Source organism: Lepidochelys kempii, chromosome 8 (genome assembly GCF_965140285.1).
Source record: "Lepidochelys kempii isolate rLepKem1 chromosome 8, rLepKem1.hap1, whole genome shotgun sequence".
Taxonomy (NCBI): Eukaryota; Metazoa; Chordata; order Testudines; family Cheloniidae; genus Lepidochelys; species Lepidochelys kempii.
In genome coordinates this window covers 107,191,208-107,217,289 of record NC_136387.1, presented here as the reverse complement: position 1 = coordinate 107,217,289, position 26,082 = coordinate 107,191,208, and the positions used below count along the sequence as shown (strand labels likewise).

General features: G+C 52.9%; 1 protein-coding gene across 11 annotated transcripts in view; it reads left to right on the top strand.

Annotated features, from left to right (window-relative positions):
- The window catches only part of PTPRF (protein tyrosine phosphatase receptor type F), a 427,370-nt gene that overhangs the window by 328,549 nt on the left and 72,739 nt on the right, over positions 1–26,082 (top strand). For 7 of the 11 annotated variants that reach the window (XM_073357990.2, XM_073357988.2, XM_073357989.2 and 4 more), the window contains 6 exons: positions 6,126–6,395; positions 9,533–10,114; positions 10,968–11,101; positions 12,604–12,748; positions 17,214–17,519; positions 20,320–20,513. In XM_073357990.2, the coding sequence (XP_073214091.1) occupies positions 6,126–6,395; positions 9,533–10,114; positions 10,968–11,101; positions 12,604–12,748; positions 17,214–17,519; positions 20,320–20,513 (1,631 nt within the window). The remainder of the gene's footprint in view (positions 1–6,125; positions 6,396–9,532; positions 10,115–10,967; positions 11,102–12,603; positions 12,749–17,213; positions 17,520–20,319; positions 20,514–26,082) is intronic. The other 4 variants (XM_073357995.2, XM_073357994.2, XM_073357992.2 and 1 more) reach the window with 1 other exon arrangement.

The window sequence follows — 26,082 nt, the reverse complement described above, 5'->3', positions numbered from 1 at the left end:
CTCCTGCTGTTGATTCTGACAATAGATTATGAGGCTCCGGTAACTATCTTTCCATTTGGAGACCTGGCTTAAAAGAGAGAGATGAAAGGTGTCTGCAGCTGCGTAAACCGTGCAGCCCAATGATCCTGTTTCTAGATGGTTGTTTCCTAAGTTCACTCCTTCCCCACCTCAAGCAAGTGGCTTGGAGAAAGAGAGGGACTTGCAGGCAGTAGGCTTGGAGTTGGGGTGCCAAGACATTCCGCTTCCCTGGGATTCTCTTGTTCTCCCTCTCAAATGTAATGAAAGGGGGAGTCTGTCGCCCCAGAGACATCTGGTCACCTCCCCAAACCCAGGACATTCCTAGCACTGCTCCTTCTCTGGGGAGGGTGGGTGCGGAGCAGCTGCTCTTTTCCCAGGTGGAGGGGAAGCCAGGAGCAGAGGGTTTGGGTGCAGGAGGAGCAGCTGGAAGACTGGGCGGTCCCTTCATGCCCAGAGACCAGCAGAAGTTCCTGTGAACATATATGGGGAGGCAGCACTGATTGGCTTGCGGGGAATCTGCCTGCCCATCCCTCACCTGCCACTGCGTGTGATTGGCCAGGGGGGTGGGAGCTGGGGGTCGGACAGGTGCCAGCATGGCCGGGGCAGTGAGAGCAGGAATCAGTAGGGAGGGAGACCAGGGAACGGGTGCATGGAGTACAGGTTAGTGGGGGGAGGAGCACTGAGTTTTGGGGTGGAGGGGCTGTGGGAGCTAGAGAGAGGGACTCTGTATTTTGGGGGCTGCTGTCGCCAAGATAGCGCATGGGAAAAAATAGCTTCACTTCCCCCTCCCCAGTGCTGCTGCTCTTGTTTCACTTTGGAAGTCTTTTCTCCCCCCCCCCCCAACACACACGCACACTGTAGCATTTCCTACTCTGCTCCAGCACATGAGAGATGTGATGGCTCTAAAGGTCTTGAGTGACCCATGAGTGTGTGAAGCCCTTGGTTCGTGCCCAGAGTCTCCCAGGCTGAATGGAGAGGAGGGTAGACCTGCGGGCTCTTCGTGGGGTGAGGTCACTCTCTGAGGGAACAGCCGCTCCAGGGGTGAAAGGAGCAGGGCAACTGATCCATGCTCCTTGCACCAAATGCAGGGAATGTGCACGCTAATGCATGCTAAATTATTAACACTTCTCAGTCTCTTCCATCTGCGCTGTGATGTTGCTTGTTTCTCCCACAGCTCCTCAGAGACTGTGCTGCACTTTCCTTTCGCCCTTCCCTGTGTGATCCAGAGCAATGGCTCAGGTTGCATTGGGTGGCTTACCACTTTGGGGTTTCACTTTCCCTCCCAGGCAGGGTGCCCCAAGGGGGGAAGCTTGCTGAATTGTGCTGCATTACGCAGCCTTTCATGGTGGCCAGGCCTGGGATGAATGGCAATGAATCTCATTTTCGACCGTCTGCTGGTTTAAATGAACCTCTGAATTATACTATTGTCCGCTGAAATCATTTTAATATGCACAGCAGTTTCCCCCATGCTGTTCTTGCAAAACCTCCAAACCACCTTCTTTGATCTTGATCCGAAAAGAAGATTTAAAAAAAAAAATTGCAAATTCTTGTCAAGAAAATTGTAATAAAAAAGGGAGGAAATTACTGCAAGACATGGAGAGTAACAAAAATTTCCAGTGTGTTTAGGTGACATCACGGGCTGCACTAGCTGTTGTAATTTGACTTGTAAATTGGAGAACGTTTCTGGAGAACTGCTCTTTGAGGGAGTTACGCTGGTTTAAATTATTAGTGGGTTCTTATGCTAGGGGAAGCAAGAGATTTACAGAACTGTCTTGAGCCAGAACAGTATGTGTGGGTGCTATGTAAGCTTCTGTGAGAGCTCTACCTACTCTCTCTAATGCTAACTGATAGCAGCTCTGCTTGTCCCATCGGACCAGGCACTAAAAACAGCTGCCAATTATCCCCAGATGGTGTGCTGGTTTGTGTGAGAGTTCACCTCCTGTATTTCCCTTACCAACGGTCTGGCGAGATTATAATCATGGCCAGATTTGTAACTAAAGGCATCTCTGAGCCTGCCCCCCTCTCTTCTCCCACCGCCCGTAAGTAAAAGCTCAGCCCATTGTTACTAGCGGAGAAGGTTTAACTGAAAGGACGCGGCCCCTCTCTCCACTTAGCAGGGAGCCTGTCTGAGCCCACTGTTGATTTCCCAGTCCCGCTCTGGTGAGGGAGGGGGCCAGCTTTGTGGCAATTGCACAGCGCATCACCAGCAAGACTGAAGCAGTCTCTCGCAAGTAACCTTAGGAAGGCAGGTTAATTTCCTCATGTTCTAGGTGTCAGAGCCGAGGCTGTGTGAGGCACAATGGAGCCTCCTTGCCAGCAGCGGCCTCTGGCTGCTCTCGGTACCACCGTGAGGTGTGAACGCCTTAGCTTTCCCTGGGAGCTCCAGCTAGACGTGCCCAGACACTGAGGCCTGGCGGAGGGTGCACAGAGGGTTGGGGGGAACAGAGGCCCTCATTTTCCCACTGGTCTGCAGAGCCCTGGCTTGTTTACCTCCAGGGCACACTGCAGGGCCTTCGTGGGCCCGGCCTTTCCCTGGTTCGGTGGCCAGTTTCCCTAGTGCCCCAGGATGTTCTGTCAATTCCTGTTGCTTCTCTTTTGCAGTAGTTTTAACCTGGTGCAAATTCTGCACGGATAGGGGGGCCCAGGCCATTTTGGCCTCTTTGTCGTGGTGAGACCAGCACAATCCCTCTGTGGAGTGAGGCCACAGGCAGAGAGGTTCCTTAGGGTCCCTGCCTCAAGGAAAGCTGAGTGTGGGAGAAGAACAAAGGCAATGCTGTTTTTCCACACATCTTCCCGGCTGTCGAGTAGTGGCTGGTGCTCTGTCAGCAGCTAGAACCATGTCTAGCGTTGGTGGGAATGGCCTGGCAACACTCAGCTTGCTGATTGGGCTGACCCAGAGTAACAGGGCATCTGCAGTCAGCTGTGGAGCCCTCAGGAGGGGTGCGGAGCTGTTCCCACCTGGGATAGAGGAACATTCAAGCAATGCACACAATGGGGGGAACAATCCTTTAAGAAAAGGAGAAATTCAATCATAGAATCATAGAATATCAGGGTTGGAAGGGACCTCAGGAGGTCATCTAGTCCAACCCCTGCTCAAAGCAGGACCAATCCCCAATTAAATCATCCCAGCCAGGGCTTTGTCAAGCCTGACCTTAAAAACTTCTAAGGAAGGAGATTCTACCACCTCCCTAGGTAACGCATTCCAGTGTTTCACCACCCTCTTAGTGAAAAAGTTTTTCCTAATATCCAACCTAAACCTCCCCCACTGCAACTTGAGACCATTACTCCTTGTCCTGTCCTCTTCTACCACTGAGAATAGTCTAGAACCATCCTCTCTGGAACCACCTCTCAGGTAGTTGAAAGCAGCTATCAAATCCCCCCTCATTCTTCTCTTCTGCAGATTAAAAAATTGTGCTAAGATTTAACCAAGAGGCCTCCTGGGATGATCTCCCTGCCCCACCAGCCTATGCGACTGTCACTCAAGGACAAGGGTTTGCCTAGAAACCTTTTCCTTGTATTGATCCGCTCTGGAGAGGGGAGGAGAGAGTATTTTCTTTGCCATTCATCCCATCCCTAGGCACGCAGACCCCCAGCTCAGTATATTGTCTAGCAGCCTTTTCTCTTCCCCTGCCAACAGCATAGTAAACAGCAGCTTTGAAAAGGGACCAGAGGTTCTCTCAGTAGCACGCTGCAGAATGAACGGAGGCGTTTATCGGCAGATTCACAAGCTGTGTTCCTTCCGAGCAAGGGGGTTACAGCATTCCGCGCTCTCACAAAGGAGAGCCAGGGACTCAAGTCTGAGGGATACATGTCAGTTGGGCCCAAGGGTTTCTGAGCCTGAAGTGAATGGCATTGGATTGGTTGGGGAGCAGCTGTGTCTGCAACAGGGGCCCTGTCTATGGGGGGCAACAGAGGCCATTCTAGCCCTGTTCTCACAGGGTTGGGCTTTGAGGGCTGTTTCTGCATGCTGGTTTTTCTGAGACTCCAATCCTCCTGCATGGCCTCTTGGGGAGAAGTCACGCTCGATGTTTTCCATTGTCCAGTGTCTGCGTACCTGAGTCAGTGTGCATCTCCCTTAACTCATTCCCTTTGCTTTGTGACACCATCCTGGCCTCTCTTGCCTGCCTGGTGCATGTCAGGTGCATGAACAAATGCTCTGTGCAGACCTACAGTTTTTCTCTCTAATTTTTCTTCCTTTTGAAAATGTGGGAGGTGCGGGGGGGTTGCTATCCCTGGACTGGGATCCAGTCCAAACAGCGGCTGTCTGAAAGAATTCAGCGCCATGTTCATTGGAAAATGAAAGCTGCCTCCTAAAGGACGGTGCTGGGGTGCTTTGACTGAAAATACACACCATCATGTTAAACCCATCGCCATGTCCATCGAGTCCGCGCGGTATTCTCATGACTGTGTAGCGCTCGAGGCAAGTTTCATTTCTGTCTGGTTTGGGGAGCACTCCCCTGTCAGGCAGGTAACGCCTCCTGGCGATCACACATGTAGCTATTGATTTGGGATTTAATAATTGATTAAAAGAAACATCCAGCAAGACTTTGGATTTAGACATCTTAAAAAGCACACGTTATCCTTCCCCCTGGCTGGGAAGGAGCTAATGAGCCCTGTTTTGTCTCCAAGAAGATGTGTAGTACACACGCATTGTTGACAGCATTGTCTAATTTATCACCAAGTCATAGCTCTGTTGTACATCTAGCGTGGGGGCTTCTGTGTTCAGTCTGTGTCTGCAAGTCTGTGGATTTGGGAGTGAATCATCAAAGAGCCATGCTAGTGAAATGTGGTTAGGCAGAATCAGCCTGTCAGACTGAGCTGACACTGCTGAGGCAGTACCAGGGCTGATGTGGGAGGATGCCCAGTGCCACCGTGCTCCCCACAGGCCCTGCATCAGAGAGTCCTTCCAACTCCATGGGCAAAGTTCTGGGACCTGGAGCCACTGGGATTCCCTTTCAGATCCCGCTCTATGACTGTTCGCTGCTCTGCCAGCCGTGATTGCGCTGAGCGAGAGTCATTGGAAGTGGACGGCTCCGTGTGAGTGAGTCAGTCGTGAACCTTCCCTGGGCTTTGATATTTCCTTTCCAGTGGAGAAGGCAGGGGAGAGCGAGAGTTCCAGGCAAGACACATTCAGGCAGTTTCCCTTTTTAACTACAGACCAAACTGCATTAGCCCAGAGCAGACAAAGATTTACGGAACACAGTTGTGTTTCTCTACCCCTTCTTAAATAGGCCCATAACACTAACCCCGCAGAAGGGGCCTCGTTTCTCAGTGTCATTTCTCTGACTGGAATGCATACGGCTGGCAGCTTTAGAGCTTTATTGTAGCTGAGAGTTGCTTACAAATAAGTCTTGAATGAAATGCCCTGCGAGAGGTGGCTGCGGAGAGATGCTTTGCAATGAAATAAGGAGAAATAGGTCTCCCAAAGTGCTGCCACAAAGGTGGATCGGGTTCTGGCAGCCCAGCACTCTCCTGTTGAAGTGGGTGGGATCTCATGGCTGTCAGGATTAGTGTCTCCTGCCCAGCAAGGTGATCAGATCAGTCTGTGACGTTGTCATGCAGCTCTGGCGACGGTTTCTTTTTCTGAACCTGATCCCGAGGTCCATTTTCAGGGCAATTATATTTTATCTAGCAGTAACCCCAGTGCTAATTCAGGAAAAAAAACCTCCCGCACCCCCTGCCCATACTCTGTGAGGTGTAGGGAGCAAGTGGCTTGGCTCTAAGCTAATAAATTGATCAGGTAATTCCATTTTGCAGAGCTTCAGTGGGCCCTGTACGAAGAAAGAGTGTGAGTGGCATTTGTGTATGCTTTCCAATTAGAGGGATGTAATTTAAATGGGGGAATGGTTCATGTTAGTAATAGCCTCCGTTTGGGGGGAGTGGATGTGCCAACCCCTAATGAGTGGTTCTAATAAGATGCCAGTGGCTAAGGAAGGAGAGCAGTGTGTGTGCAATTTGACAAAGCAGCAAACAGCTTTTGTGCTTCGTTATATCTATCTCTATGGATAGATATACGCCCTGTCCGTGAAAATGTCAAACCCCCTTAATGTAGCTGAGTGCCACGTGCCGATCCAGTGACACTACTAACTGTCTCCTCCTTGTTACAGTGCGGCGTGTCGCACCTCGATTCTCGATCCCTCCGAGCAACCACGAGGTGATGCCTGGGGGGAGCGTGAACCTCACATGTGTGGCCGTGGGTGCACCAATGCCTTACGTGAAGTGGATGGCTGGTGTGGAGGAACTGACCAAAGAAGATGAGATGCCGGTCGGCAGGAATGTCCTGGAGTTGAACAACATTGTGCAGTCCGCCAACTACACCTGCGTGGCCATCTCCTCTCTCGGCATGATCGAAGCCACGGCCCAGATCACTGTCAAAGGTAAAGCACAGCACAGCCCCCCCACCCCTTCATGAGCAAGCTCTGCTGCTTCTCAGGGGGGTCTGGACCTGAAGGGCCCTTCCATGGGCTCCTGTTGGGTGCATTCTGTGCACTGCAAGCCATAGCAGCCTCATGGCCCTGCTGTCTCGGGAAGGAAGTTCACAGCCCACGACCTGATTTTCCCATTTGTTTTCCAGCTTCGATTTGACTCTTCACGCCAGCAGCCTGTCTCCTCCCCCTGTGCGTGGAGCCCACGCCGCCCTTGGCAAGGGAGAGCGTGGGAGGCTGCTTGCCTGTGGGCAGGCTCTGATGTGCCAAGAGGCATCACTGGGGCTACAGGGTCTGTTTCTCCTGAGGAATTCTGACCCAAGTCTCCAGCCAGCGAGTCCTGGCTCAGCCCCTGGCAGGTTGCAGCTGCGCCTTAGCGCAGGTACCCTGAGGCCCCGTGACCCAACCCCCCTCCTTGTCAAGAGACCCATTTTAAACAGGAATAAACCCGGTCCTATGCCCTTGGGCTGTGTGCATAGGGACTTAATGGTGAGCTCCCTGTCCCCACCCACAACATGGAGGGTCTTAAATGGACTCTTTCAACTGCCTGCTATACTTTCAGCCTCCACCCCTCTCTCTGCCTCCCTCCTCCCATCCTGCACTGTCTCTAAGGTGTGGTTCCTGCTGTGACACTGACAGGCATTTTGTTTACTTGGCCCCAGCATGGGCTTCACATCACTATCGATTCCTGTGGATGCAGAGCCCTACGTCTGCGTTTGGCCTGAGATTCTGGCTCTGCATCTCCAGCTAGTGCCCAGGCAGGCCCAGAACAGCCCAGCCCTCCTCCCCCAGCAGGCAGGCTGTAACTCTCATTTCCACAGGCGCATCGTTCTTTTAAATTGGTCTGTCCTCACAAGCCCCTACTGTCTCACGGTCCCCTTTTAGCACCAAGGCCTTGCTCAGACAGTGCCCCAGAATTTAGACTTGGTCCCCTTTGACCTGGGAGTTCGACACAAATTCTTCTTCTCCAGATATTGTTTGCAAAAGCCTTTTAACCCTCAGTTTTTACTTGCATTACTCGTCACTCGGTTCCTGTCCCATCCCTGGGTTTGACCGTTTCTCCCTGCCTATACAATGTCCACCGCTGAGAGTCAGATGGAAAACGAGAGCACAGAGGGGGTGGGAGGCACAGCCCCACAGCACTGACTGCTCTTTGTATTAACTCCTTAGTCCCTGTCCGCTCTCCCCACATCTGGGTGGTAGAAGGTGACACCTGCAGTTTAACACAGGGCTGTATCTGGAACAGAAACTCAAGCCCTCACATGCACTCTGAAGGGGCCTAAGGCTTTCTGCTCAGTTCTCATTAGGAGCAAAGATCTTTAAGCCCCTTCCACTCTGTTTCTCCACCCCCCTCTTGGGCTGTGTGTTCTAGGCGCCACAGTGTCATTGCATCAGGTGCCTGCAGAAGAGCAGGTCTGTCATTGGGCAGAGGAGAAGACACACATGGTCAGAGCTGGTGAAAAGCCGTTACAAATTAGCAAGTTACGTGGTTCCATACAGTGTGTCCTAAACGTCAGTGCTCCCAAACACTGGCCTGCATGCTAATGCATTAACTAGATTTGCTCTTGGGGCCATCTAAAGTATATATCATGTGTCCCGTCTCTGCCTCTGGAAATCAGTACTCACCTGTCCCCCTGGAGGAATGCTTTACCCTCTCAAAATACTCCCATGTTCTGTGACTCGTTGCGGGAGAGCCTGTCCCTGCTACCAGCATGCCCAGGATCGAGTCAGCATCAACAGTGATTTAACGTTACGTTGCAGTAGCACCCTAAGGCCACAGTCAGACTCCAGTTCCCAGGGTGCTCAGTGGTGTACAAACCCAAACAGACATGGTTCTGTCCTGAAGAGCAGACATTATTCGGCTGTACATTCCAGGAGGGCTTTCTGTAGTGTGTGAGAGCAAAGCCTGATCGAACATCCAGATGTCTGACTTAGAACTGGATTGCTTTTCTTCAAATCAAGGTAGTTGGGCACTCATTTTGGGACAGAGTGTCAGTTCCTTTTAGCTCAGACTTGGGCATTACTGCAGCACGAATAACCAGTTACCTGGGCCAGTACATAGGAGACTTCATTACTGGACACTTTAATTCACTTATTAGCTTGATGCTCTGCAGATTTCCCTCACTTTGTTCTTCTGGTAAAATGGCAAATCTGGACATTTTTTGCTGCAGCAACTGCAGACCTCATTAACCTTTGCCAGAGGATGTTGTGAAGGCCAAGACTATAACAGGGTTAAAAAAAAAACCAGATAAATTCATGGAGGATAGGTCCATCGATGGCTGTTAGCCAGGATGGGCAGGGTTGGTGTCCCTAGGCTCTGTTTGCCAGAAGCTGGGAATGGGTGATGGGATGGATCATTTGAGGATTCCCTGTTCTGTTCATTCCCTCTGGGGCTCCTGGTATTGGCCAATGTCAGAAGGCAGGATACTGGGCTAGATGGACCTTTGTCTGACCCAGTTTGGCCATTTTTATGTAAACACTTCAGCGATCTCAGTGTCAGAATTCCTGTGGACCGATATATTGTCTGGTTACGGTTTGACACGCCACCCTGTGAAATAATGGTAATTTCTCTGGCTGCATCCTGTCTGCATGCCCTGTAATACTTACAGGGCATTCTTAGCCTCAGCGCATCTAACTGCCCTTGCCATGAGCTCCCCGCAGCCTAGGATGCTGTCTCTGTGGAGCTAGTGGCGTGGTCCCAGATAGTGTGTGGTGCTCAGGCTGTTTCCCTGTGTCCCTTTGTGAAGCTTGCTCCCGGAGGTGTAGCCTAGCCCAGGTGAGCACCTTTCAACTACCAGCTCAACACCCCGACAACAAGCATCCCTGTTAAATTACCTTTCTTTAGCCTGCTGCTGGCAAGTGCTTCAAGCACGTCTAATAATATGATTGCTCTGTTTATCCTTCCATTAAGAACCACTTCGTGCCATATATGATGATATAAAAATGCATGTTCCAGAGTATGAAATGATTTCTGCCTTTTAAAGAAGAATGTTAATGGGAGGTGGCAGCTCCATTTTTATCCCTCTGCACATTGCAGGAGTTAAGCTGACTGAATTATTTAAAATGCTTCTCTATCCTTCCAATCCCAGCGCTGCCGAAGCCACCGACGGAGCCACTGGTGACTGAGACAACAGCCACCAGCGTGACCCTCACCTGGGACTCTGGCAACTCAGACCCCATCTCTTACTATGTCATCCAGTACAAGCCCAAGTCCTGGGAGGGCCAGTTCCAGGAGGTGGACGGCGTAGCGACAACCCGCTATAGCATTGGTGGCCTCAGCCCCTTCTCGGAGTATGAGTTCCGCATCATTGCCGTCAATAATATTGGAAGGGGGCCTCCTAGCGAACTGGTGGAGGCACGGACCGGAGAGCAGGCTCCTTCCAGCCCACCCCTGAAGGTCCAGGCACGGATGCTGAGTGCCAGCACCATGCTTGTTCAGTGGGAGCAGCCAGAGGAGCCCAACGGACAGATCCGAGGATACCGGGTTTACTACACTACGGACCCGCATCTGCCTCTGAGCATGTGGCAGAAACACAACACAGACGACAGTCACCTCACCACTGTGGGCAGCCTGATCACAGGGACCACCTACAGCATCCGTGTCTTGGCCTTCACCTCCGTGGGAGATGGGCCTCCCTCAGACATCATCCAGGTCAAAACTCAGCAGGGGGGTATGTGTGAAACCTTTTTTCTTAGTGCTGTCATCCTGCTCCCGGTGCTGCGTGTCCCTTTCCCTCTGCCCCCTGCATGCTGCTGTGCAGGGCACCTTCTGTTTACTGGGCTTCCGAGCCAGGCTGGGTGCTTTACCGGTCACATGCCAGAGTGACAGCTTGGTGCCAGAGACAGCAGCTTCACACCGTTAGTGCGTGTTGGGGGGAATCTGTGTCAATTTCAGCAAAAATAACCATAACGACTTGTGTTGGACTCTGGCGGGAGCCCACGGAGGCTGAGTAACTCACCCCTGCAGCAGTGCCGGGCTTTCTCTGGGAGGGGTATGACTGTGTGCAATGGAAGAGGCCTAGGCTGCTGATTGAATCCATGACTAGAAACGAGCAATTCCTGAGTAGGCTCTGGTGGGTCTGTGCTGGAGCTGGACGAAGTGATTCCCAGCTCAGACAGAGAAACCCACTCGAGCTCTGATCAAGCTAGTGCGCTAAAAATAGCCGTGCAGCTGCAGTGGCAAGAGGCCCAGGAGGGGCTGGCCGCCTGAGCCTATACCTGGGTGGACGGGATCGTACTGGGGTTGCCAGCCCCTCCCGCCGCAGCGGCTACACGACTATTTTTAGTGTGCTAGCTCGGTGAGAGCTCAAGCAGGTAGGACTGTCTGCTCAAGTTGGATTTTACAGCTCCACCGGCCTGGCCTCAAGGACTTGTCGCCTGGCCTGAAGCTGGGGAGTAGGAAGAGAGGGCCAAGGTTAAATACAGAAGATCCTTTCCAGGACCAGGTTCAGCCTATGGTAGCAGAGTTTCTGCCACCCTTCGTAGCACCCAGGCCATCGCTAACTGTATTTTATTGGTCCCCAGTTCCAGCCCAGCCAGCTGATTTCCAGGCAGAGGCAGAGTCTGATACCCGGATCCTGCTGACGTGGCTCCCGGCCTCACAGGAACGCATTACAAAATACGAGCTGCTGTACTGGGAAGGAGAGGATGGGAGTCAGGTGAGGAGTCTACCTTGGCCTCAGCCAGTGACCAATAAGGTCAGAGTATCATGATCCCACAGCTGGTAAAAGGCCACCACAACCTTAGCTGCAGTATCTGGGGCTGCAGCATCGCAGGACGGCAACAGAGGTGTTTTCTCCCTAAATCAGTGGGCTCTTGGGTCTTTAGCCTATGGTGGTGTGAAACCTAATCTCCACCTGTCTTTCAACTACACTGCTGCTCCAACCCGTGAGTTGATTCCCATCGAGTTAGTCTGGGGCCTGTGATCGGAAGCTCTAGTTCCTCGAGAAAGCGCAGTGCAATGATCTCTGGGTTTCAGCAAGGCATTCCTAGTGCTGGGCTGGCAGGGGACGTGTGCAGGGTAATGAAAGTAAAGCTTGACTACAAACTGTGGCTGCACAGCTCCACAACCAGAACTGCTTTGGAGGCCTGGCGGCCTTGGGAGCTGGATCTTCAGGAATGGCCACACAGCCCAGGAGAAGGATGTGGGGAGAGTCCCTCCAGAATCCATGTTGGGTGCCTGGAACAATCAAGATCAACCCAAAGCAGCCATCTCAGATTTATCCCTGGTGCCGTGCAGCATCGTAGCGATTATACAGATGCAAAGCCCTAGTGTCCCATTGCTGTGGGGTGCATGGTCCAATTCCCTGTACGTTGGTGCCAGATTTATCCCTGGTGCCGTGCAGCATCGTAGCGATTATACAGACGCAAAGCCCTAGTGTCCCATTGCTGTGGGGTGCATGGTCCAATTCCCTGTACGTTGGTGCCAGATTTATCCCTGGTGCCTTGCAGCATCGTAGCGATAACACAGACGCAAAGCCCTAGTGTCCCATTGCTGTGGGGTGCATGGTCCAATTCCCTGTACGTTGGTGCCAGAAACAATACCAGTCACTTTGCAGGTTGAACTCCACTGAACAACAGTGAGTTCCTATAAGCAAGCCACTCGCCCTTCCTGCAGGACAGGTGTTGATAGAGCGCTCCAGGGGGCCTGCCTTCCGCATGGGCATCTGCAGGCTTGCTACAAACACGAACGAGTCCACGAGGTGGGGCTTTCTCCCCACGTCGCAGCTGGGCAGGGACTCCCCAGGGCTCAGTGCAAGTCTGAGACAGGGCAAGGAACAGACCCCAGCTGCTCTGTGGCTCAGGTGCATATTTAATGACTAGGTCATGCTTGCCCCCAAACCTGGCGCAGGGAATTAGCGGTGTCTGTTACAGCCATGCTGCGTGGGCAGCATTGTAGAGCTAAGCTGCTCCACTGTGGAGTCACGGCCGATGAATTCAAGACGCTCAGTAACCCGAGACACCGGAGGAGTGTCTATCGCGAGTGTGTTGGGCAGCAGGGGGAACGCTGTGTCTGGGCTCCATGGCTCAGGAGCTCAGGGCAGTTCTGGGAGCATGGTCACTGGCTCCCCTGGCCTTGGGAGCTGATCCCTGGGGAGAAATGTTTATCTGCTCTTCTCTAACTGTGTAAAATAACTGGCGTCTCCAATCTGTTCTCCAGCACAAGGTGGACTTTGACCCAAGCTCGTCCTACGCAGTGGAAGGTCTCAAGCCTGACACGCTGTACAAGTTCCAGCTGGGAGCCCGTTCGGAGCTGGGGCTGGGGGTGTACACCCCAGTCATAGAAGCCAGAACTGCCCAATCCAGTAAGTGTCCACAGGGCTGTTGGTGAGGACAGAGCAAAGGCAGCCTGGCTTCCCCCTAGGCACGGGGAACATCAGGCCTCAGTGCTCCTGCCCTTGTATTGTCAGACCAGCCACTGACAAATAGCGACCTGGTGTGGGGTTAGGGAAAGCCAGCCTGCACTCCCATCTCGGCCTGATTGGCAGAAGGTGATATGGTAAGTCCTGTCTGTATTGTTTAGCCATGCTGTCCTTTCCCGCAGGTAGATTCACAGAGACACTGAGGAGGGAGGAACGTGGGCTGGCAAAGTGCCTGGGAGAGGCTGCTGGGCAGGGAAATGTGTCTCTGTGAGTTTGCTTACATGCCGTCATGCCATTCAGATGGGCAGGCCAGGCTCAGATTGCTAGACTCCGGCAGCTTGAGAGCGCCTGTCTCCCAGGCCATGGGACACTCTCATTCCTCCCCCTCCCCTTCCCAACCACCTCCCCAGCTGCCTGTCTGCTGAGGGTGCCAGTCGCAGGACTGCATTGGACACATTTGCAAGGCGGGGCTCCCCTGTGCTGACTGGCGGCTGGGAGACCAGGCAGAGGAACATGGTGCTGTGTGTGAGTGAATGAGGCTGCTGCTTCAGGAACTGCAGGCATGAGGGAAACAACCACAAGCAGCAGGGAAGTTAATAAAGAGGCCAGATTCTGAGGTGACCCTGGCGATACCACTTTCATCCACTCTCTGCCCCATGCGATCGCAGAGCAGAGTTCCCTTGGCTGTGATTGGCAGCTCAAAGTGCTGCTCGTAAGCAGATTAGGGCTATCAAAGGGCTCTCTCGATAATCTCGTTTTCACTAACCAGTTCTGGGTTTGCTATCATGCAAAGAGCATTAAAAGGGGCGGAAGGAGCGTCTGTCTAGGATTTGGTGACCATGTGGGGTGAGCAGTTGGTGAAGGCAGCCGGCTTTCTCTGCAGGGAGAGCATCTGCTGTTCCTGCTGCGTTGGCTAGGCTGAGGTGGCCCTCAGAGAAGGAGGGCAGCAGCGCCACTCATGATTACAATGACCTTCCCTTCAAGGAAAAGGCTGCAGCCCTGTTTTTTCCTTCCCCCCATTAGCATATCAATCACTAGGGTCCCAGCAGCCCAGTTAAACTAGTGCTTTGGCTAATGGAATCTCAGTGCCTGTGCAATAGGTTGGACATAAAATATAGAAAGAGTCTCCGCTCAAGCCGTTATAAATATTTGAGCGCTGGAGAACATGCTCTGAATATAGGGATTTGTCATTTTATTTTTTTTGCTGGTTTTGATGCCACTTTGTCATTGATAGACAAAGGGTTGGGCACCTCTTCCACCACTCAAATAACAAAGCCAGACAGGCAACGGATGCAGGCACCAAGTGCTGTGTCGATGGGATTTAGCTAACCAGGAGCAAGGCATTCTGTCCCCACACAGCCCGTTCGTCAAGAGCACTCCAAGTGTAGACAAGCCCTGAGGAGCCCTGCCATAGTCAGACTAGGAGAAGCCACTCCTTGGAGATAGCCCTACCTGCTCACTGGGCTCCTAACCTACTCTGCACACACTGTCTCCTCACCAGCACTTCCAAAGTCACCCTGTTAGAGATTTGGCTTTCTCAGCAAAGACCACAGCAGTAACATAACAAAGTTACCCAGTTCGGGTGTCCACGCCACACAAAGGGTGCTGACAAATTGGAAAGGGCTCAGAAAAAAGCCCCAAGGGCTGCTGATGCCTAGAAATGTAAGGGTGTAGTGGGCTCTCTGTCACCTGGAGTCTTTAAGGCAGCCTTGGACTTCCGTCGAAGAGGCCTGCTTTAGCTCAGCCTGAAGTTATGGGCTTGGTGCTGGAATCACTGGGTGAAATGCTCCGGCCTGCTGTGCAGGTCAGATAGGTTCCCTCTGACCTTAGGATGGGTATCGTTCGTCCACACTTCAAGTGGTTGTCCCCTGTGCCATCCCATCTGGGTGCCCTGGACAAGGCATTTAGATCACAGAGAGTGGCAAGCAGCAGCAGTCAGACTTGCATGATCCGAAGAGCCTGTTTCAGGTGATATTCCTGGCACTGACAAGCAAGAGGCATGCCCTTAATGAGACCGTTCTGGGTTGTTAGCTGGGCTTTGCCCTGCCGGAACCAAGTTGTTCTGGCATTCATTGATAGACCAGGGGCTGGGGCCAGGGGTCGCCTTCCACAGCTGCGCTGTCCGCGCAGGAAGCAGAGGAGGGTGCGCTGCCTCTTCACTTAGCCTCCAGCAGCACAGAGAGGGCCCTCAGCTCCTGAGGGGTCTGGGCAAAGAGGTTCCCGTTCCTAAGGACTTGGCTGAGTTGAGTTTTCCTTGGACACCTCATTCTGCTGAGGGTCCCAGAGGCGCAGCAATCAATGCAGGAGTCCGCAGCAGCACCATACAAGGTGCGTAATTTAGCAGAGGAACCCCTGAGCTGTGCCTGGCAGGGGCACCGGGGCGGAGGGCAGGGGTGAGGGGGATGTTGGATGCTGAAGCGGGACCTGTTCTGGAAATATTCTGTGTGCCGCTGAATAGTAACGAGTCGCCTGCCAACCTGAGGCTGCCCAGGCAGGGGACACACAGTGTCTGCAGAAGCAGGGGCGCGGCCCACCCTATGCTTGGTGAGAAGCTAGTTAGGAAACTAGTTTAAATTCACCTGCTGGGGTTCTGCAAAGGGATCTGGAAGTGAAAAGGGGCTGATGGTCCCCCAAGTAGGTGTGGGAGGTGGAAGGAGTAAGGACCCTCAGATCTCCTATCCCGCAGGTCCCTCCCCAATTCAAATGCTGCTCTCCCTCGAGATTTGCCAGGGTGCTTGAGGCAGATTTTCCCCTGGTAAGGAGCCTCTGAGCCAGGTAGGGGTACAGGCCCGCTCATGCCCAAAGCCGGGCAGCAGTACACACTCTCCTGGCCCTCGGCCTGCTGTGACGTGGAGACAGCAGCATGTCTGCCGGGGGGATGGGGGGGAGTGCGTGCGTGCGTGTGTGTGTGTGCGTGTGTGCACACGCTGGCCCTGCTGCCTGCCCGGGGTGGGGGGTGGACATTGCCATGCCGGGGGTGGTTTAAGTTGACCCTGCTTATGTTACTGCCTTTTATTTTAGTTCCCTTAAGTGTTAAGCGACTGCTTGTGTGTTTTGTGCATTGTCTGTGTGACTCTTACCCAGCCAACAGGCAGGATGGAAAGGGCCAGCGAGACGCCTACCTGTGCTGCCCTGCAGAGGGGGCCCTTATGACAGCAGCTCCTCGCATTAGGTCCCGGGAGACGCGGTGCAGAGCAAATGGCCGAGCAAACGCTGGCCTGCCTGCTTGGCCTTTGCAGCTGGTAGTGGAAGGGAAGGGCTTCCCGGAGTCTCATGGCTCCTCACTTCACAGGCGCCTCCTCTGAGGTGTCCCTCAAGACTCCATTCTCTCCAGTCCGCCTTCTCTGTCCTCCCTCTGGCTGTTGTCTGGGCTGCTGATGCTCAGGTGTGTGTGCTATATCTGTGCCTTTGCTCTCTCCCTGCCCGTTTCCTCCGTTCCTGAGCACTACAGAGGGGGCCTGTCCTCACCGCAGGCTGGTCCTCACCACACCTCCTGCAGGTCGTTGTCCTTTGCTAATTCCCCTCCTGCCCCATATTCTCTTCCTTCCTCTTTCCCAGCAGGGCCAGGAGTGGTGGGCTGGGTAGCATCTGTGTATTGGTCACCTTCATAACAGCCCACCCACCATCTTCTGTCCCCAGCCCAGAGCTATGGTTCCTGCTGGCGTGGCTCAGAACTTGGTGTTAGAGGCAGATGATTTTCACGTCTGCTTTGAAGCGAAACTTTGCCTGCCCCGTCCCCCCTAGGCTGGGGCTGGGGCTGGGGCAGGGTCTGAAGCCCATTGACAGGTAATGAACAAGCTGGACCCATTTCCAGACGTCCCTTCTCACATGCACAAGCACAGCCACCTTCCCTGCCAGCCTCGAAAGCTCCGCAGGCTCCCGCCCCATTCCAGGATACTGTGCCCAGTTCCCTCTCGGGATCTTGCTCTAGCCAGTCTTGCAAGTGTCTTCTCTCTGTTCTCCTGCTGCACCTGCCCTCAGCTAGCCCCAGGCTCCTCTCTGCCCTTCACGCCATCTCCCCACGTCTGGTGCAGGAGCCGTCTCCTCTATCGCTCCAGCCTGCTGGGATTTTGCCGCCTCTTCAGCTCTGTTTGTTTCACATCTCAGCTGAAAACATTTCTCTTCTCCCTGGCCCCATGTCTCTCTCCCCCTCCTCACGCTGTCACTGCATTAAACCCCAGACAGCTGGGGAGGCAGTCTGGTGTTGCAGCATTGCCTGTCAGATGTTCAGATACAGATTGCCCCCAACGACTTCTCAGATTACCTGTAAAGGAGGAGTGGGAGAGTCTGCAAAGCTCTCGGCTGCATTTCTTCGCTGCTACGCAGTGCTCCGTTGGCTGGGTAAGAGTTCCCTCTACATTTTGTTTTTCCTTCCGCTCATTTCCCTTCATCTCCCCGCTATCCCTAGCCCCTTCCGCCCCACCCCAAGAAGTCGAGTGCGTAAGCACCAGCTCCACTACCATCCGGGTAAGTTGGGTACCACCGCCTGCTCAGAGCCGCCATGGGGTCATCACGCAGTACTCCATTGCGTACCAGGCGGTGGACGCAGAGGACAGCGCCAAGCACCTAGTGGATGGAATTGGACGGGAACGCTCCAGCTGGGAGATCAAGGACCTGGAGAAATGGACAGAATACAAGGTGTGGGTGCGGGCCCACACAGATGTGGGGCCTGGACCGGAGAGCTCCCCGGTGCATGTGCGCACTGATGAGGACGGTAGGTGTTACTGAGCTGCTCCTTTAGCCACTTCCCTGCAGGTATCCAGGACCGCTCCTTGCTGTTCTGCCAGGCGCTGCTCAGTCTGTTGCCAGTGCCCGGAACGTGCTCGCTGCCGGCCGGCCATAGCGGGGACAGATGGCTGCATTCTCTTGGGGAGTGGTTCCTTCTCTCACACCATGCTCCAGCCTTGCAGCCTCTGCCACGTGCCCCTCTCCTGCTGCTGGTCTCTTCGCTGGCCTTTGTGTGCCTTGCGTGGGGAGCTCACGGCAGGCACCAAGTGACTGGAGAGGCAGAGTCCTGGATGCCAGTGGTGAGCTGGTCCATTGCACTTCCCCCATTTGATCCCCACCACGCAACCCTGGGCCTGCTGGGAGAATGAGGCAGCCACTTGCCTGCACTCAGAGCACAGCTCCCCTGCCCTGGCCTTCCAGGCTTGTGTGAGAGCAAAGCTCCCCTGTAATGGAAGCACTGTAGGGCGGGTCCCCCAGGGAAAGGCTGTAGGGTGCCACCCCCTCCAGGCAAAGGCTGTGGGGTGGGTCCCCCCGGCAGCGGCTGTTCCCTCCTGCATTGTCGGATCAGGATTTAAAGTTAGCTTGTTGACTAGAAATGCAGAAAATCAGAGAGAGGAAACAAAGTCCATTTGAAGCTCGTGGTTATTGTTGGAAAGCTGCTCCCAGGCAGGCCACAGCTTACATAAATTTCTTCCTCTCCAGCGTCAGAATATCCCATGTCCAGAACGCATTCCTGGCTGGGACGGCCTTAAACAGAAATTGCGTTGCATTAGCAAGTCTGTCAGTTATGTCACCAGGGCTTAAGCCATTCCCTTTGAAAGTGCTGGTGCTCGGAGTGAGGGGAGGAACTGCCGTGGTTGATGCTGACCTCAGAGGCTGTGCGTGGCAGCGGGAGGGAAGCGGCAGAGAGGCGAGCGGAGGAGTATCTCTGCATTGCCCAGCCAGCTTCACAAATTGAGACCAGACATTTTGCAGTTTCACTAAATGTGCTGCCACTGTCCCTTGTGCCTCTTCGGCTGTGGGATGTGGTGTATGGAAATGTTCACGGACTGTTTGCCCGGCTCGACGAATACGTCTGTGTGTACTGCTGCCTGTATCGTTTGCTTCAGTTCTCATCCAGCCGAGTCACAGCCCAAGGGAAGCTGCTACCCTAGAAATGTCACAACAAGCTCTTCTAGTTAGTTTTAGGGCACCGTGGTTGGACATCCCAGTTCAGCTGTCAGAAATGATTTCAGATTTCTCCAACATGCTGATGCTCAGGAGATGTCCCCAAGGAAGGAATGTGAAATACAGAAATCTGAGTGAGATGAGAACAAATTGAACTTTCCCTCTCCGATCTCAGACCCATCCCTTGCTCACATCACTGGTACAGGCAGTGCAGCAGACACCCCAAATGGGGGAACCCACCTGGTCCCCCAGGACCGGATTCCTAGCAAACACTGTCCTCCCACCCCAAGATCTGTTCCTGACGCTGCCAGGGCTGATGATCTGTTACCCAACAAGTTCAGCTCAGGAGCATCTTGCTTTTCGCCCCAGTTCCCAGCTGAGAGGCGTGGGCGGGCGGGGTTCGGCTCATTCGCCCAGGGAAGGGAGCTGTAAGGCTCACCCAAGGTCACTGAGTGGGTTGGATGACAACACAGGGTGCACCAGGCTTGTGGTAACCACTTGACCACAGCCCCCTCCACTCTGTCACCTTTGCTGGCCTAGCAGTGCTGAAATACTCACTCCTTCCCTTCTCCAATTTATGTAATTATCTACAATTAAGAGAGACATCTGGGGAAAAGAATGAATTGCCCTGAGGCTTCAAAGTCGTGCTTTCCTGCTTGGTAGCTGTTTCTTCCCATCTAGTTGGTTGGAATAGCAACATTCATTATTTCTGCATGTCAGCTATCCATCCCTAATTACCTAATTGGGATGATTTCTTGCTGTGCTGGGAGTTGAGGCACATGGGCCTTTTACAGGCCCTGGATCCTTCTGGGGAAGGAAGAGTGGGTGGGGGCCCCTCAGCAGTGGGACAAAGGACTTGAGCTGTGTCTTGCAACTAGCTCCTCAGTGCTCGCATGGCAGTGACACCCTCTGAAGGGAATGTGACTCTGCTCCCAGCTGGTTCAGTCCAAGGGAGCTTTCCAAGAGCAAGGGAGAGGTGGCTTTTTCAGCACTGACATTGTTCACTCAGCACGGGACCAAAAAGGCAGAAGGACGTCATGTTTCCAAAGGGTGGACAGGGTGTAAATATATCTTTAAATGTGCCTCACCTGGCAAGGAAATTGATATTTTCAGGGCACCATACATTTTCACTTTATTCTCCAAAAGCATTCAGCGAGCCAGGCATGAAGTGCCGGCCCCTCTCTCTGGCTGGGCTCTCTCTGCTGTTTTTCCTCTTCCCATTAACCTTTTGTTGTCATTCTGGCAGTGCTGTGCAGGATCTGGGCGGTGATGGGGCATGTGGGGACGTGTGTCCGTTTCAGGGCCCATGTTACATCTGCCTCGAGCTGTGTGTCTGTATTTGAGCGGGGCGTCTGCCCTGGGGAGAGTAAACAGCAGACTGCAGGTGGCCTCCTGGAGCCCTAGCAAGGTGTACTCCCGTAGCTCACAGCCCGAGCCATTCCCACTGGGGCCACAGGGCTCTGTCTGGCACCGGGAGGGATCTGGGTGATGGGACTGTAGCTGTGCAGGGAGGTGTGCGTGGCCATGGGTGTGGGAGGAGGCAGGGGAATGAACGCTCCGTGGTGGCGGGAATAGTGTGACCTGTGCCATTAACGCTGCCTGTCCCCTGTGTATTCTAGTGCCCAGCGCCCCCCCACGAAAAGTGGAGGTGGAGCCTGTGAATTCAACAGCCATCCGGGTCAGCTGGAAACTGCCGCTCTCCAACAAGCAGCATGGACAGATCCGGGGGTACCAGGTCACTTACGTGAAGCTGGAGAACAATGAACCGCAAGGGCAGCCTGTTATCAAAGATGTCATGTTAGCAGAGGCCCAGGTACAGCATGGGGCTGGTGGGCATGGGGCAGTCACTATTGCTGTGTCACACAGACGCTGTCTTGAGTAAAGCTCTGCACAAAGGCCTCCCGCTTGCAGTGACACTGAGATTCCAGGGACAGATGTACACTGCGATGTGCAGGACACGGGATGCAGCCAGAGGCCACTAAGTCACTGGCTAGACCCAGGGACAGACAAAGCTGATTCCCAGAGGAGACGTGTGGCTTGCCCCCTTGAAACTGGTGGTTACAGAGCTCGTGAGCTGGTGACACAGTTAATGAGATGATGATTGCACTGTCCTGTGGATTCTGGGTGAGAGGGGAGAGCTCAACTGGCAGGGCTTTATTTCCTTATAGCTCCATCCCTGCCTGTGAGAGGGACGTGGGGAGCTGGCACGTAGTGGCTGCATCTTGCCAAGCAGGGAGTAATCCTTCAGAGAGGTTTAAATAAGTCTTTCCTGTCTGCTTCCTTTTGCATTGCCAGTGTTCAGCAAGGGGCAGAGCCACTTTAAGGTACAGCTCCCTAGGCAGGACTTTCTTCATATTTGCCCATCATCAAACCCAGCCCCGCCTATTGGCACATTGCACTGAGAGCTATGAAATTCCCCATTGCCAGGCTCTGCCCAGAGGACTCCAGCCAGCCATGCCCATTTACAGCTCTGCTTTTGTAAGGTGAGACTCAACCTCGATTTACCTTTTGAAACACAAAGGTAAACAGAGCAGGCAGGTCTGAGAGGGCTGGGCAGGAGTGAAGAGGTGAGACGGAGCTTGGGAATGGATTTCCCTCCCTGCGTTCACACTCACTCCATGCTTTGGGCTGCCAGCAGGCTCTATGGTCTGCCTCGACTCCTGCAGTGTATCCCATGTGCGGGCCCTCACCCTGGGCAGTCTAGACTTCCAGCACAAGAAAAAGCAATGGCTGCTCTCTGGGAGTAACTTTCCTGGGGCCAGGGAAGTCTTCAGAGCCTCGCTTGAGTCATAGCCGCAGATAGAATAAAATTCCTCTGGAGGAGAACTCCGAGCCCGACACAGGATGGACTTGGGCCATTCTCTGCAAAGAGAATTGTACAAATCCGCTGCTGCAAGTGACAAGTGGCCAATTCAGACCTGGCCTGCTTGAATCATACCCAATATAAACACTGGAGAGCTGCAGCCATTAATTGATCCATCTCCTAAATGCAGCTATGAATCATTTACACATTTCTCAGCAGGGAGCACAGTGCTCAGAGCAGGGTTCTTCCCATTCAGATTCTGAAGGATTAAACCCAGTAGCAGTGTGGAAAAGGACAATGTAAAGGAGAGGAAATGGTCTGAGAGCTCACTGAAGGGCTGGATGGAGCACATCGCTGGGGTTTCACATGCTTCTTTATTTGAATACGTAAAAAAGCTGCCTAATGGCCTTTTCTTTTCCCACAAAAGCGTCATCTTTCTGCTGTAGCCCGAACAGTTTATCGCCTTCCTGTTTAGTTTGGGGCTAATGGGTTAATCCCAGTTTTAGGTCAAAGCGAGCACTGTTGCGCTTGTAGTCGCCTTCAGAACCTTTCCTCTTCAGCCAGTCAATCTTGTTTTCATTTCTTCCTCATTTCCTAGACAATGGGGAGTTTTAGAGAGAGCAGTTCTGGTCTCTGGAGCCCCCTGCTAGCTCACTGCAATGAGGGTAGATTCCAAGGCTATAGAAACTTTCCAGTGAGTATCCAACTCCTGTCAAAGGTTCCCTAAGCTCCCTTTTGCAGGGATGTGTTCGTGTCCCTATAGGAGGGGTAAGCCCTGCTGTGTGTGTGTCTGAGACCATGTTGGTATTTCACAGCACCTGAGCAGCTGTTCCATAGCCAAAGATGTACAAAGGGGTTGGCAGTCCTCATTAATTAACTGTCATCTTGTCTTGCTGAAAGACTTACCCATCCTAGGCCTTGGATACACTGGGACAGTGTTGGTTTGTCCCAGATTTTTGGGTTTGTTTGTTTTTTCACACACAAGTTGTGGTCAAGCAAGCAAGTTGCTTGGGGTTTTTTGGTCCTGTGGAGCGCTTGTCAGTCGTTGGCATTATGTGGAAAGTTCATTGCTAGCTGTGGATTCTCCCAGGTACTTCTCCGAGCTACAGATCATGCCAGTCCCCTCCATTTCAGGGAAGTCCCATGGAGTGAAATTAGAAGGGAAGCTGATGGCAAGCTGGTAATTGTCAGGAGGAGTATTGCTCTCCAGGAACCAAGTGGCTGCAGAAATGAGCTGATAACCTTGCAAGGAGAGGTCTTCTGTGAGTGATTAGGAGAGAGCTTTCCCAGCACAGCGTGAGGTGCCAGCAAGGAGGAGTTACTGAGTTACTGCAGAAATGTTAGGCTCTTCCAGGTGGACAGGACAGGGATGAAGCCTTTGCTAAGCAGAGGCCGCCCACTCAAACTTGAGCATGTGGAGTTTGGGGAAAGTAACGTTTTTGTAAGTGCAATCAAAACGATTCACTGGGACTCCTATTATGAAGGCCAAGACTCAAAGGCAGTTGGAATCCATCACATTGGTGCTGTTCAGCACCCATAAAAGATTTATTCCCGAGCACAAGAAGAGAATTAAACTGATTGCATATCTGGGGTCAGAGAGGAAATTTTCTTCCAGGCATGTGGGCAGGGCCCTTCCTGGATGATCTGCTGATTGTGAGTGGGAATAGCCTACCCAGTCGAGGTCCTGCAGTGGTATAAGTCATTGCTGCTAAAGCTGACTCCGAATTGGTCCCTGTGTGAAGCAGAGAAACAGAGAGAGAGTAACTGGAGACAAAAGGCAGAATAAAGGGGGATGGAGATGTTAGTTGTTCAGATAATAGAGAGCCACAGTGATCCAGAACCATTTGAGCTGGGCAGGAAGCCAGCAGTGAGGCAGCAATCTTGGTGCCAGAGAGTGTTTGTTTTCCTTTGCCAGCCGCCTTCGTAGGGACTGTAATTGGTTGTTCAAAAGGTCCTGTGGTGAAGTCGAGGCCTCTCTTCTGCCATGGCTATGCTGTGACTGATTTTCCCATCCAAGTTCTTTATATTTAAGTAAATGTTTAGTCTATGCCCTCACATCCGGCTGACAGACAGCAGGGCAGCGTCCGCGTCTGGCCGTGGGGAAGACCTCGAAGACAGCAATAGGTGCTGTGGTATTGCAGACTTTGGCCTGAGCACAACGACATGGTGGGGCTGCATCTCCCATATGGGCTCTGCTGGTGGTGCAGGAGATAAAGCCAAGGCTGGATGCTGGCAGGCTTCTAGTTTGTGTGGGGCTGCTCTCATCCCCCGTTCTGTTCTTGTGAATGGAGGCTCCCTGTCTCTGGGCTGGCTTTGGGAGAACCCACGAGAGCATGGAAGGAGAGCAAGTGACTTGAAGCAGAACCGTTCCTTTCACTTGTGCTGGGTCTGTGGCTCCTGAGTCTTCGTGGGTTCCACGCACAGTGTGAGAGTGTGTGATCCTTCCCCCATGGAGTTCGGAGTCCAGTGGCTGCCGGAGATCGGCGACTCTAGCTTCCAGAGCAAATGGGGAGCCCCACCTACATTCATAGGGTACCCTGCCCCCAGACAGCATGTTACGTGCTCCGTGAGCAGTAACCCCATTCTTCTCTTCCTCCTGGCAATCCTGGACTTGTGGGTGTCTCCAGGAGAGAGGAGCAGGATCCGTGACCCTTCCTCACCTCCCCAGTTGCCAGTAACCGACCCGTTATGCTGCAAATCCACATAGTGAGCCAAGGTGGGACCAAGCAGATCACTCCCAGAAGGTGACTGGACATCAGCTTGTTGTTTTGTCCTCTGCCCCCATCTGTGGGCTCAGATTCGGCACAGAGAGAGGGAGCAGCTGTGAACATACATGCCCTAGATTCCAATGCCAAGTAAGTGACCAGTGATTTTGGAACATCTGGTATGGAGGACGTAAGCTGCCAGTCCAGGGGACTGGGTGGACATTCAGATCAGATTTCAGAGTAACAGCCGTGTTAGTCTGTATTCGCAAAAAGAAAAGGAGTACTTGTGGCACCTTAGAGACTAACCAATTTATTTGAGCATAAGCTTTCGTGAGCTACAGCTCACTTAATCGGATGCATACTGTGGAAACTGCAGAAGACATTACTCTCCTTACAATGTGTATGATAATCAAGTTGGGCCATTTCCAGCACAAATCCAGGTTTTCTCACCCTCTCCCCTCCCCCCCCCCCACACACACAAACTCACTCTGCTGCTGGTAATAGCCCATCCAAAGTGACCACTCTCTTTACAATGTGTATTACCAGCAGGAGAGTGAGTTTGTGTGTGTGGTTTTTGGAAAAAAAGGGGGGGAGGGTGAGAAAACCTGGATTTGTGCTGGAAATGGCCCACCTTGGTTTTCATACACATTGTAAGGAGAGTGGTCACTTTGGATAAGCTATTACCAGCAGGAGAGTGAGTTTGTGTGTGTGGTTTTTGGAAAAAAAAGGAGGGGAGTGAGAAAACCTGGATTTGTGCTGGAAATGGCCCATCTTGATTATCATACACATTGTAAGGAGAGTGATCACTTTAGATAAGCTATTACCAGCAGGAGAGTGGGGTGGGAGGAGGTATTGTTTCATGGTCTCTGTGTATATAATGTCTTCTGCAGTTTCCACAGTATGCATCCGATGAAGTGAGCTGTAGCTCACGAAAGCTTATGCTCAAATAAATTGGTTAGTCTCTAAGGTGCCACAAGTACTCCTTTTCTTTATTCAGATCAGACTGAGCTCTGATCCCTGCTCCTTACAGACATGCAGCAGAAAACCTGTGGAAGATGGGGAGCTGGGTGTCTTGGAAAGTGACGCTTCCCCCAGACAGCTTTCCGTGGGACTCGTGCTCAGCTCTGGAAAAGTCATGTGTCCTTGTGGGCCTGTATGGTCAGCTGCTGTGTTTCCTTTGGTGCTCGCCCAGCCGTGGAGATGGGCCATCTCTGTCACTGGGGCGCTTCCAGTGTCTCTGGCCCTCCGCTCTCCGTGAGACCATCTCATGTCCTGCCAAGCGTCTGAAAAATAGCAGCGGAGTGAAAACAAGTTCTCTCTGAGTAGCGTGCCTGGGAAATTAGCAAGCCCCATTTCCCTGCGCCCTCCTCTCCGGCCACCCTGCACAAGCATCAACAAGAAGGCTTGTACCGAGCTCCTCCTGCTGTGCCCGGAAGGTGATTTGCAGGGAACTCTGGAGCAGGAGGTAATGCGACGAGGTAGACCACTGGGGCCTCTCTTCAGCTCGAATTCTGAGCAAGCGCTGCACGTAACAGAGATCTCACTGTCGCCACTGCATTCAGTGGACAAAGAGGGTCAAGAATCTGCCTTGCACAGGCAAGCTAGTTGAGAAGGGCCCTAAATCCGTGCTTTTGCCAGAGCCATGGTCAGGGGAGGCATCCGTTTCCTTGGAGAGGGACATAACTGCGGCGCACGATGCTGAAGTGCAAAATGAAATGTCGTAAATGCATTGCAGCGGCCATAAATACAGGCTGTTAGCTTTAGCACTTCTCTGTGCCATCTTGCCTCCTGCACGCAGCACCGTCTGAATGCCGTTTATCAAGGCTTCTGCGTTCTCAAGATCAATTTGTCTTACTCAGCACCCTTAAACACTT